Source organism: Squalius cephalus, assembly GCF_949319135.1.
Source record: "Squalius cephalus genome assembly, chromosome: 5".
Taxonomy (NCBI): Eukaryota; Metazoa; Chordata; class Actinopteri; order Cypriniformes; family Leuciscidae; genus Squalius; species Squalius cephalus.
In genome coordinates, this window is record NC_137126.1 from 45,873,348 (window position 1) to 45,887,615 (window position 14,268).

Consider the following 14,268-nt stretch of genomic DNA (forward strand, 5'->3'; position numbering starts at 1 on the left):
CACACACTGAATTGTTTTTTGTTTCATGATTTTTATTTATTAATTTTTTTTACAGATATTTAACCTATTACAGCATGGATAATATATTGGCAACTTAATAGTAGTACAAAATGTATTAGTGTCCATAAAAAAAGGGGGTTTTAGGGGAGATGCAGGAAAGTCTGTCTTTGTAATCTTTTGCATGAATGTAATGTCTCGTATACTTCTCCAAGTGTGTGTATCTGCAGGTTGGAGTAATGGGCGTGGCGAAAGGTAGGGGGCGTGTCTCTGGTCCAGCCCATGTTTAGTGACGTCACTTGCGGAGGGAACATGAAGCAGCTCCGCAACTGAACAACAGACGCCTCACATCACAGACCTTTACACACAGACACAGGTAAGTGCAGGTTCATCACATCACACGAGAGAGGGGAACGTGTTAAACTGTCATAGGCAATGTCAAAGTGTTTTATATAGTTTTCAGTTAAACAGGCTACTTTTTATCTGATACTTTTCTCTGACCGGGGCATGTTGTCACAGCAGCACTTGCTGTTCACCGACACTGATTTGAGAAGAATACGGTTGTTTGAAAAGTGTAAATAAGCTAATTTTAACTAAACATGTCTGCGTTTAAAACAGGCTATTTAAAGGCTTTTGACTCAAATGTAAACAGTTGGACAATTCTGAAAAGTAATTTGTGAAACAAATATATGTAGAAACATTCTAAAATGTACCACTGTTTTGTTCAAAAGACCATATTGTTTAAGAACACATAAACAACATGTCCCTATATAAATGTGACAACTTGCCCCAAACGAAATATACATGGGTCATAAGAAACCATGTTCTCTTTTAACCTTTTGGTTTAAATGCCAGTGGGTTTTTGTGTTTACCCAACACCTATAGCAAAGCTAGGATGGCACTGGATGTTTAGTTATAGTAAATATACTAATTCATGACAGCTTTAATTTTCTTTGGCTCCTATATGATATTCACTGAAGAAATGAATGAATGCATGGATTTTTTTTGTGTGTAATTGATTTCGCATGAATAAAAGTTGGTCAATATTAGTAACCACCACAAATGGAGTGAATTGAGTAAACTGAAATCAACGGTGAAAGCGATTAACATTAGGTTGTGTCGAGGAGCCGTAATGTCTCATTGATGTCTCTGGGGGCCCCATATGGATGGGCTGGATGTCATATGTTATGCAAGCTGGGGGCCGTGTCTGTCTTCACCCCCTCTGGATGAGCACATTACACATGCAGCACATGAGAACTATTATTCAAAACAATTCATCAATTCAGTATATATAAAATGAAGATGCTTTGGAGAATCTTTTCTGTACAGTGCTTGGTTTCATGCAGATATTTTCAAATAGATGTTATCTTATCTTTTTGAATGGTTAAGTTAACCTAAAAATGTAGGTATTATATTAGGAATGTAAATATAATTTATTTAAGACTGACTACATTAATATTAACTACATTTAAATTAATATTTAAATACATTACATACATTACATTTATTTTAATTTAGCTTTTTAAACTTTTTTATCAGTATAATATGTTAAAAATAAAAAATATATCTTGCCTTTTTGGATAAACTGTTTCTAGCTTCTTTGCAATGTTGTGCCAGTTTAGCATGGACTTTTAATCTTTTGAATGAAATTGCAGGCATGCATCATTGTGATCATTCTGATTCTTTCCCACACACACGCACACGCACACACACAAACACACACACACGCACACACAGCAAACAGATGCTCAAATGCACAGACACTATTTCATTATTTATTTTTAGCATGTAGAACATTGATTGGTCCTTGTGAAGATCTGCTCACTTACTCTTCCAGGAACGACTGCCTTTTGGGGGTTTAGTTATTAGTAATGTTTAATTAGTCAAGCATTACTATTACAGTTGCTCGTATTTAGAGATTTGAGCAAACTTCAAACCCTGAGTATTAAACGTAAGTGTTTAATCTGTCATACAGTGTGTGTGCTTCAGACAAGAATTATGCCTTAAATAATGCTGTTGCTTTCCTATGCAGGTTTGGAAAGTTGTGTGAGTTGTCAGCAGGAATCAGACGACTGAATTAGTTGCTAGTCTGGTGTAATTGCATTGATTCAGTGCAGACAGATTGGGATTAAATTAGATTAGTGTTGAGTCACATATAGCCAGACAGTTTGTTTGTGTTCATGTGCATGATATTTTTATTTAGAAATGTCTCACGCACACTATAATGGTAAGTTAATGTAGTTAAATCACTTTGTAATGCTAATTAATCATATCATCTAAAACTGTGGCCTGATGAAACACTTGTGTCTCCCAAGTCACTGGATCTATAATGGCACGTTGGTGGAAAAAAACAGTAAACCAGAGAGGCACTTAATCCGATAGCTATTATTTGCCACACACACACACACACACACACACACACACACACACACACACACACACACACACACACACACACACACACACACACACACACACACACGTATTGTTCTCGTTTTGGTCTCAGCTGTTCTCACTTAAGCTACTTACTGCCGCCACTCAGTGTGCATCCAAATGCTCTATTGTGTGTCTTTGCATATATCATTTATCATATGTCACTATGTGATTTCCTTATGTATGGATGCACTTCTGTGGCAATAGAGATGAGTGTGTGTGTGTGTGTGTGTGTGTGTGTGTGTGTGTGTGTGTATGGTTCAGGTAAACCCTACATTATGGGGACAAAATGTCCCCACAAAGATGGCAATATCTGAAATCCTTATCATCATTGGCACATTTTTTGGTCCCCATGAGGAAAACAGCTTATAAATCATACAAAGTGATGTGTTTTGATTGAAAATGTAAAAATTTAGAAAGTTTTCTGTGATGTGTAGGATTAGGGCTAATGTAAGGGTATATATATATATACACACAGTTTGTACAGTATAAATATCATTGTCTATGGAAAGTCCCCATAAAACATGGAATCCCATCGTGTGTGTGTGTGTGTGTGTGTGTGTGTGTGTGTGTGTAGCAGGGAACACATGGACTGTGATGAGCGTTAAACTATTATTGATATTAGATCTGGGTCAGATACCGGACAAACCCCTCACTCAACACACACATGAGTGGATATGATATGTGTGTGTGGATGTGTAGTCTGTCATTTAATGGCAGTTCATTCCATCCATCCATCCATCCGTCTGTCTATCTATCTATCTATCTATCTATCTATCTATCTATCTATCTATCTATCTATCTATCTATCTATCTATCTATCTATCTATCTATCTATCTATCTATCTATCTATCTATCTATCTATCTATCTATCTATCTATCTAGTCAGACTGACTAACAGAATAGAATGATGAAAGATACATTTAGTATAATTGTATATGGTTTAAACAGCATATGTTAAGCATTACTATAATTGTCCATTATTTGTATTTGTTTAATGTGACATTTGTCTGATAGCTGATGAAGAGTCATCTGAATAATGATGACAGTACGGATCACATGTGGATCTCATCTCCATTCCAGTGTTTACAGCAGTCTTACTCTTTTCCACTGGTGAATTATTGGACAATATGAGCAGTAGATAGAGATACTGGCAGGCTAAAGCGTTCCCTCTTAAAATGTGCTGAGTACAGGACGCCAATCCTACCCGTGGAACATTCCAGCGTCTGATCCTGACCGTCTAATCTCAGAACCTTTGTTCTGGGTTCTAGTTGGCTTTATGACGTTTCCTTCTTAATGTTTGGCAGCACGTCTAGGGTCCATTCCCAAAATATCAGCGTGTAAGCCCAAGCACCCCCATCCCAACCCCCAAAATACACACCCCCCTCCTGATAGATGGGTATAAAATGACAATCTGCCATCTGGGTGGATCATTTTGTGTCGGACCTTTAGACCATTATTATTCGCCGTGTTGCAGAGGAGTTTTCGTTTAGTCAAGACTCAAGAGTGTTGCTTTCTGAAGGTAAATGTGTCTGGATTAATTGTGCTGTTGTTGCCAGGTGTTCTGATGTTTACTTCATGACAACTTTTTTTATTTGCTACTGATATTTTGTTATTTGACAGTTTGAATTTGACAAATCTTTCAAAAACATTTGGGGTCAGTACGTTTGATTTCTTTTAAAGAAATTAATAGTTGATCAAAACTGCCAGCAAAGACATTTATAATGTTACAAAAGATTTAAATGCTGTTCTTTTAAACTTTCTATTCATCACATAATCGTGGAAAAATATAAATAAATAAATATATAAAGGTAAATACAGCTGAAAACTGGAGTAATGGCTGCTGAAAATACAGCTTTACGTCACAGGAATTAATTACATTTAAAAATAAATTAAAATAGAAAACAGTTTTTTAAAAATGTAATAGTATTTCACAATATTACTGTTTTTACTGTATTTTTGATCAAATAAATGCAGCCTTGGTGAGCATGAAAGACTTCTTTTAAAAAATCTTATCGACGTGGACCAGTATCTTATTAAAGATATTTTGATAGACTTGGTATCAATATTGAGATGGCCCGCTTACGATTCAACATTTGATCCAAATACTATATGGTAGCTTGGACTAAACGAGCCCTCACAGCATACCGTACTTTTTAACATAAAGGAAAAGTGTTGGGTTTTGAGACACTCAAATGTGAATACTTGTTATGTAATCAAGATTTTAATAGTTACTTACAAATAAGACATACAGTTATTAATATTACAAGGGACTGTAATGACAAGGAAAACAATAGTATTCTTGCAATGTTTATTTCAATATATAAAGCGGGTGACATGACTAAAATAATTACAAAATTATATAAAAGTCTACAAGACAGTAAATTAGAAAATACCCAATGTATAAAAAATAAAAGTGAAATGGAAGGAAATGTTGAAATCCTAGAGGAAGATTGGAAAAGTATTCTTAAATCAAAGAGTGGAAGACAACACATTCCTCAACCTGGAGATAATTTGGTTGGAAAAATATTACTAGATTTTTCCTCACCTCTGAGCAGAAGAGATAACAAAGCAAACGTGCAATCTGCGGCTCGGATCAGCCAATCATAGGGAATGCTCTGGGAATGCTCTGGGAATGCTCTGAAGTTCAGAAATATTGAAGAGTTTAAAGTGTATATTCAAGGTCCAATTTAGTTTTTTAACTCTATACTAAATTAACTCAAATCCTAAATTAGAAGACTGATAAATATTTGATGAGGATCCTGTTGATAGCTTGCAAAAAAAGCTATAACCAGAAAATGGTTACAACCTGAAATACTGGAAATTAATGATTGGCTGGGAATAGTTTACAAAATCTACATGATAACCATGAATCTTCGGTTACAGTCTGAGAAATTTGTCAAATTATGGGGAAAATGGATAGATTACATTCTCCCACTAAGACCAGACCTAGTATAAAAATGAGGATAATTAAGAATAGTAGGGAAATCTTGAGAATTATTGAGAAGTAGGGTTACGAAAGAAATAAGGAATAAAAGAAGTACTAGTTTAAATAAAAAATAAAAAACCCATAGAGTACTTCTGGAGTCAAATATACCATCCTCAGGTTCCTTTTGTATATAGTTGAGGAATAAAATGATATAAGAAGCCAAAACTGATACATACAACTACAGTATATTGTTTATTGAATTACAAAATAGGTTGTATTACTGTAATAACTAACATTACTGTAATAAAAATCTTAGAGACCCCAGACTTTTTTTAAGAACAGTATGTTCTTAAAAATATCTATGCCTTTAATACAGCTTTCTGCTACTAATCAACTTCATTAGTGGTGTTTCATAAGGCAAGCATCACTATTTCTATTGCTCATACTGTAAGCCACTAACCCATCATATTAAAACTTTCCTTCAAGTAAAACAGGTTTTTGCTAGTAAGCATCCATCCTGAACACCTTAACAACTGCACAGCAATAGCAACCCTTGTGTTCTGCACAGACACGCCACTTACATTTTATTTAGAAATTGTAAAAAGTTCTAAATCATGCACTTTTTCAACAATGTCCGACTGAACATTTTTGCCCCTCTCTCTCTCTCTCTCTCTCTCTCTCTCTCTCTCTCTCTCTCTCTCTCTCTCTCTCTCTCTCTCTCTCTCTCTCCTTCTCTCTCTCTCTCTCTTCCCAGGGCGTTCTGTGAGGATCTTCTAAGTGTGTGTTTGGCAGCCTCTGAGGGTGTGTTTAATATCAGACAGCTACAGTATGAGTGGTAAATACAGTGTGGTGTTACAGGGTCCGGCTCCCTGGGGCTTCAGACTGCAGGGGGGGAAAGACTTCAACATGCCTCTCTCCATTTCACGGGTGAGTACGAACACACACATTCATTCAAACATGATACACCCCTTCTGACCCCCGACACCATCTGCACCCCTTTAATGATCTCTCACACCCCTCGCTCTTCTCTTTTTGTCTATTTTCTCTGTTGCTTTTGAACTCACCATTATGTATACGAGTGTGGTAAGCTGTGTTTTAAAACGGTGCCCAATGTTTATCATGTGACCAGATGTTTAAAAAAGGCCAGTCATTTACAGCTGCCTGTGATTGAGAGATGCATATGGTGTTAAATACACACTACTGCTGTAAAATCTACACCAAGTTTGGGAAGATTTTTAAAATGTTTTTCAAAGACGTCTATTACACTCTCTTACACTTACACAAAGGATGCATTTGATTAAAAAAACTCAATTTAAATTTAAAATAACTGTTTTAACACATTTGAATGTATTGTTTTAATCATTAAATTATAATTTATACATTTTAATACATTTATTTATTAAATGTAATGCATTCCTTTGATCAAAGCTGAATTTTCAGCATCATTACTCCAGTCTTTAGTGTCACATGATCATTCAGAAATCATTATAATATGCTGATTTGATGCTCAAGAAACATTAGCAATGTTGAAAACCGTGCTGCTTAATAACTGTGATACATTATAATTTTTACAGCATTCTTTAATGAATATCTAAAGGTAAAAAGAACAGCATTTGTAACATTTTTGTTTTGTAACACTGTACATATCTTTACTGTCACTTTTAAACAATTTAATGCATACTTCTAATGTGGACCACTTCTTTTTGAGGAGTCATATTTCAGTGCCTCTATATTTATAGGCGCTTTCTTCTAATGTCACTTGATAGCAGTTAAAATGTTTATTTTAAAATATAATACACACTCTTAGTTTACCCTCATCTAATTTCCTCTTGACCACAGGGCTAACTTATTTATCTATATCTGATAAATGATCTATGTAACCTTTCCTTTCCACCTGTTCATACTTTTAATTTCCTAATGAGTCTTCCACACTCCCTCTATCTACAGTATCTTTCTCCCTCTCGCTCTTTTACACACACACACACACACACGCACACACTCACAAAGATCCACTTATGTCACACGCCCGTTTGAACTGCCAATGTATGACAGCTATTCCCACAATGCCATCTGGCAGAGGAGTGATGTAAATGACCTTCTGATTGATTTTCCTTGCCTCTCTCTATTTCTTTCCCTCCCTGTCTCCAAGCTCTTCCTTCTTTCCCTTTGCCTTCCCCTGTCTGCCTCGCTGTCTCTAAGTGTTTCATTCTTATGAGTTGCTTAAAAGCTCATAGCAATGTGATCTGACTTTGGACTATTGGGCAATTTCATATAAATGTTTTCTGCTAATGGTTGCGACAGTCAGACAGTGATTCGTCACTTCACAGTTTGTGATGTTGTGGTTCGTCTCGCTGCTGGTTGGTTTGGTTTGTGGCTTAGAGCGCTTTATACAGGAAGCCAGTGAAAATATTTGATCAATTGTGCGAGAGCTCTCTCGGATCCCGCTACAGACGTTACTCACACTCAATAAAAGATGTTATTTCAACTTCTGATCCTCAGTAAAATCTGGGAGCGCTGCCGTCAGCTATAGCCAGGGTTCAGTGCTGTGCTAGTGTGCCGGACACATCATTAATGTGGGATTTACATTCCTCTCATCTCTATTCAGCATCGTTGGGGGAGTACCAATTAGTGAAACTGCAGTGTGACAGTAGCTCATCTGTGTACAGGCTTTCTAACAGCTAGCACTGTTTTTCCAACAGCCAGTGTGATTAGGTGTATATTAGAAAAAAATTCCATAAAAATTTAACTCATTGTACTGTTAATATGAAGGAATTTTCACAGGTGTTTGACCCTTATATCTTAAAGCTACACTGTGTAGGATTTTCTCCCATCTAGCGGTGAAATTGTTTATGACTACCAACTGAATATTACTTTCTAGCCCCTCCCATTCCGAGGGCGTTTTAACTTCTACGGTGGCCGTATTATTATTTTTTATTATTTAAAATCTGCCGGCAGTCGCGAGTAATCTCCTCCTCGCATTCGTCACGGCGCCACTGAGTGTAAAACGCGAAAGGCGAAGCTTGAATTTCCAGGTATGTCCCTCTTAGGCTAATGTATTTTCAAGATGGAGGCGCAACATGGCTGCTGCCGTTCGAGCGACTCGCTCATATGTATTATAAATGGCAGATTTTACACTTACGAGAATACTTGATTAGTTGGTAGAAGTAATTACACATTAATAAACACATATAATTTTGAAAGAACAAAGTGTTTTTTGCTAAGAATCAACTTAAAAAATTACACAGTGTAGCTTTAATAACTTTTTTATTTTACATTATATAACAGTCAATAAAAAAAAACATGCTCTTAAAATGTCTCTTTCTTAAATAGAGTTTAGAAGTTTCATTTAGCGTATTTCAATGAGCAGGTAAAAAAAATTTTTTATTATTGATTTATTTGGATCAATAGTGTCCCTGAATTCAAATCAGTCAAAATCCATGAAATCTCTCTGCGGCATTTTGTGTCTTGAATTTTTTTTGGTTTATTTATTTACTTATTATTTTCTCTCTCTCTCTCTCTCTCTCTCTCTCTCTCTCTCTCTCTCTCTCTCTCTCTCTCTCTCTCTCTCTCTCTGATATATATAATGTATAAAGAGTTCAGATGCAAAAGCCTCTAAGTGCCATCTGAAATTTTCGTCTTAGAGGCGATTTGGCACTTAGAGGCTTTTGCATCTGAACTCATATATATATATACTCTTATATACTCTTATATACTATATATATATATATATATATATATAAATGATCAAATTTATAATTCTTATAAAAAAAAATCTTGGATTAATACTAAGGGCTTGCTCCAGCGCAAACCTCCTTTTGCTGTTAAAAAACTACTGTCAGGATTTACTAAAGACACGCAGTGAAAATTTAGCGCTGAAAAGTTGTGGACAGGGTTATTTTTGCGGCTGATCTTATTGCAAATGCATTTGTAGGAGTTTCCCTTTCAGATGCAAAATTTATGGGAGGAGAGTATTTAAATGAATCATTCAAGGTTATTTACTAAGGTTTACGATAGTCAATTTATTGGTATTTACTGCCTAAAAAAAAAAAGCATGTCTTAAAACAGATTGCGTTGGTCATTATGGAAATGATCCGGCTGCGTCTGTGTTCTTTAATTTGTGTGTCGTCAGTAGATCACGCGCAGAACTTTCCACTCTCATCTCCGCTTTTATGGGATTGCGCTCTCACACTGATTTGCCCTGTTTAGTAAATCTGGCCCCAAGTAAGTAATAATGTCTAGTTAGCAGTCATTTTCAACAATGTGATCAGGTTCCCATATTATCCTGCTTATAACGTGACTGTTGCCAAATAAATAGATGGAGGGAAAGTATTGAATTTAAGTAATGCACAATATATCGAAATTATTGAAATATCACATATGTATATATCGCGATATGCATATCGCAACAGCTTGCAATAACGGTTCATGAACAAAAGACACTGAGAAAATCACTCACTGCTCTTGGCTGAATAACTTTTGTAGCTTTAATAAGAATCAGTATATATAATTCATACAGTCAAATTTAAGCAGTGTTTTATTTTTACATTTGATTATTCAGTTTCTGTTGTTAAATAAACCTAATGTAGGCCTTCCTGAAACCCTAAACCCAGTGGTTTACACTGATGTTAACATAACACTTCTTATGCTACAGTAAAACACTGATGTTCACTTTCAGAAGTTGTAGGGGTGTTTTCTTGTCACAAAAAGAATGTGAAACACGTATGCAAGGTTATATAATTTTAAATATATTTTAAAGATAATTTAAGTTTATTATTAAGCATTTTTGTATTGCATATCGAATATCGCATTATTTAATGAGTTATCGCATATCGAACTTTTCTTTAATATCGTGCAGCCCTAGTAATAAAGAAAGCAAGGCTGATACTAGAGATATACAATCAGCTCAGCTCAAATGTTACACAATTTAGCAATAATTATGCAATTATATTTGAGAAGATTGACCAATCAGAATCAAGTATGCTAATTTCTAGAGACCCACATTTCTGTCAGCAACTGGTGTGGTTCTTAAAACAGACCTTCTGCTTCAAGCTTTGCCTTCCAGATCTCATGACTTCATCTCCAGAGGAGTGTACATGTGTGGGTGATAAACTTTTCGTCGATGATAAGATAAAATGAGAATGTTCCAGTTCATGCGATGATAAAATAAGCTGCTCTCTCAGAGGTTCTCTGCAGACAGTCGAGCGTTTCTGGCGAGAACTGCAGTATTTCTTCAAGTGTTTTCGCTCGTCTGCTGATTTCAGACGGGACGGGCGCTGTGACAGCTTTAGACTGTAAATAAACGTTTGTGGGGGGAGTGTGTTGGGTTTGGATGCGGACAGGTCTGAGGTTGTGGGAGTGTGATTTTTGGTTGTGGGAAGTTTGGCAGCGAGATTGGGTTGGTTTGGACCTCGCCGAACCCCCAGCCAGCTTTACAGAGATTTAATACTCATAAGTTCTGGTTTATGGTGGGATTTAATACAGGGATCTGGTCTAAACTAGGCTTTATAAGACTGTGGTTTGGAGCTGACGATACTTGCTGGTTAGTGTCAGTACACCGGATCACAGATGGGTGTGTGTTCTGTGTCAGTTTCTCTCTTTCTGTACTTCTGTACCATCTGACACTAACATTGTGGAATGGTGCCACCAGTTTTCTGTACTGTGCTTGTCTTTCTTTCTCTTAAATGAAATTTGATTGTTGTAATTCACTTTTTTGATTCTGCATCTCTCTTTTCCTGTTTGTTTCATTATTTAGATTTTTCCATGTGGTGTGTAGGTGTATTTTGGCAGCAGGTTTGTTCTGTATAGAAACAGTATAGTCACACTATCACTTTATTAATACACGAGTCAAGTTCGTAGAAACACACAGTAAAGAACATGTATCTGTTGGATCCGTTTAAATAGCCCATATGGGAAAACATTAAAGTTTAATGAAGATGTCTTTGCTTTCTTTGAAACCTGATATAATGTCAGACATCATTTCACTGAGTTTTTGTTGAAAAGTACAAGCTGTACCGCTTCTCCTGATCAAGTTAGCAGATTGTGCTTCCAGTCTCACCAATAAATCTGCTTGAAACCTCCTGTAAGATTCCACATGTGAACGCGAGACGGGCAGGAAACAAACTCAACCATTCATTCAGACATTTATGATATTTGATTACGCAGCGCTTTGGAGTGCATGATTCTGATCGGTCATTCTGTGATCAAAACGCTCGCTAAGATTTTGAAATGCTTTTGTCTCTTCTGGTCACAAAGGCTGAATTTATTTAATCAAAAATACAGAAAAAAACTGTATTATTGTAAAATATTATTACAATTTACTGTTTTCTATGTGAATATATTTTAAAATGTATTTTATTCCTGTGATGCAAAGCTGAATTTTCAGCATCATTACTCCAGTCTTCAGTGTCACATGATCCTTCAGAAGTTATGCTGATTTGATACTCAAGAAACATTTCTTATTATTATCAATGTTGAAAACAGTTGTGCTGCTGCTTCATATTTTTGTGGAAACAGCAATAACAGCATTTATTTAAAATACAAAGCATTTATTTAAATTATACGTGTCTTGACTGTCACTTTTGATCAATTTAATGCATCATTACTGAATAAAAGTGGTCATTTTTTTGGAAATAAAAAATATAATTATTATATCTTTAGATATATTTTAACAAGAATTTACATTAAAATTTGAATAAGTGATTTGGTGTTTATTTTGTTCTTTAAAAAAAATCACAGAAAAAGTGCCCTTAATTGAATAATTTCTGGCACTAACATTTTTATATCTTTTTTTTAGTGCCAGAATCAAACACAACCATTCTTAATGACCAATCCAGAACCGAATGAAATGCCTCTCTGTCTGACTTTTCAAACACATGACTGAATTATTTGCGTAGATCTGTTCGGTATATCGTGATGAAGCACATGGTATCTGTCTCTAGCACTTCATCTGAATATTACTGCACACATTTTCTCAACAATGACGTTTCTTGACAGTTTTGGCCGGTCTCTATATACAGACTGCGTTCTGCTCAGAGTATTGATTGCGACAGCACTCGCACCGTACCTCAGAGACACACACACACACACACAAGGCGTTTTATGAGTATTCACAGCTAGTTTATGTGTGTTTAGATTGAAGTTAATGAACGCACCCAGTTTAACTGCATGGGGCAGTGTGTCTCTGAGGGACGTTTATGAAGTTGAATAGACCTTCTGTTCACTGTTCACCTAGCAGCCGTGCAACACCTTCAGAAACAGTAAAACCACTGATGCTGAAGTGGCGGACCATCTGGATGTTGGATGACGTCACGGTTACGCTGCGTAAAATCACCACCTGTTATTTTTCAGGTTTTTATGTGCAATTGTGTGATTGGGAAATTGAACAGATTCATAAAGAAAACATGAATGACACTATGGGCCCTATTTTAATGATCTGAAACGCAAGTATCAAACGCGAAACGCAAGTAACTTTGTGGGAGGATCTAAAATGTGTTGGTCTGAAGTAGCTACATTACTCATAGGTGTGGTTTGGGTGTAACGTGAAATAAACCAATCAGAGTGTCATCTCACATTCCCTTTAAGAGCAGGCGCGCTTGATCCATGGCGGATTGCTATTATAACAGCGGTTCACAGCCGTGGAGACCGACGTTCTCGTCACGGCCGTAAAACACAGAGAAGTGACATTGTATGGGGATGGAGAAACCCACCCAAATTAGCTTTGGTTAAACAGGCGTATAATAATTTGGGTAAATGTGTAAGCTAGATTTATGCCTATTTTTTCACATCTTCATGGATACAACAGTGATTTCCCTCGTGTGTAAATATTTTTCCTTGTAATAATGTAGCCTATGATTTGCAAAAATGAAAACTGTTGCTTCTGTGTAGATGAGAGAATCCAAGTGTATGCGCGTTGTGCACACGCTACATTATGGCCACGCATGCGCCCTCAAAATAGCATATGAAAAACATGCGCAACGCGCCACTGACTTTAGACTAGGTTTCTCCTGGTGTGTATCGGAATTGTTTTCTGAAACTGCAAAATAGCACCAGGGAACGTTTGCGCTGGAACACGCCTCCTCTTTTCGCTGAACCGCCCCCGGGAGCGCAAGTTCATTCCCTAATTTACAGAGTCTGTGGAGGGAAAAGTCCGCTGTGCGTCGGGTGCAAAATAGGAATGATACATGCGTCGGTGTACAAAGTCAATTGTGCTGGGTGCAAGATAGGGCCCTATACAGTATGTATGTGTTTCTTTTATAATACTTTTATGTCCTTTTGGGTGCTTAGCATCCTGATACTTGCATGCTTTCATTGTTTTGAAGTTTTTAACTAAACATCTGCTTTGTGGTCCATGCGTATGAATGATTCCTATAAAGAATCATTCAATTTTCTATGCCGTTACATATACACAGATCTGTGCTTTCTTCTTTACAATGAAAGATTGAATCCACTTCCACAGCAGAAAACATTTGGCTCTGGTGCAACACTGAAACCAGCAGCCCTTTAATTACTGGTCTGACGACTTGACTTTCTAAACCACCGTCACACCACATGAGTAAACAAGTCGTGAAAATATTTAACACCAGAGTTAGGCTGAGCTAAAACATAAGACGCGCACCGAAATGTGTGTTTGCTTACAGGCTTGTCTGAGTAACCTGTTGTTCCAAACATCTATGACTTACTTTTTTCCACTGAGAACATGCAATGGAAACATACAGTGACCAAGGTCTGGAAATGGTCAAAAAGGGCCTTAGTGCGACCTGTGCGAAATATTCCAAGTGTAATGAGGCCTGTGTATGACAGCGCTGTGTGAATTTCAGTGGCTTTTAGCTGAAAGAGAGAAAGATTATCATACTGCTCATAAAACATTTACTAGGCTTAAGAGATATAACCAATTTAAATGGAAAGGATC

The 14,268-nt window shown here is 36.5% G+C and overlaps 1 protein-coding gene across 4 annotated transcripts in view; it reads left to right on the forward strand.

Annotated features, from left to right (window-relative positions):
• The first annotated feature begins 294 nt into the window (after positions 1 to 294).
• The window catches only part of pdlim5a (PDZ and LIM domain 5a), a 54,107-nt gene continuing 40,133 nt past the window's right edge, over positions 295 to 14,268 (forward strand). For 3 of the 4 annotated variants that reach the window (XM_079871152.1, XM_079871154.1, XM_079871155.1), the window contains exons 1-2: positions 295 to 373; positions 6,115 to 6,287. In XM_079871152.1, coding sequence (XP_079727278.1) covers positions 6,189 to 6,287 — 99 coding nt within the window. In that variant the 5' untranslated portion in view covers positions 295 to 373; positions 6,115 to 6,188. The remainder of the gene's footprint in view (positions 374 to 6,114; positions 6,288 to 14,268) is intronic. The other variant, XM_079871153.1, reaches the window with a different exon arrangement.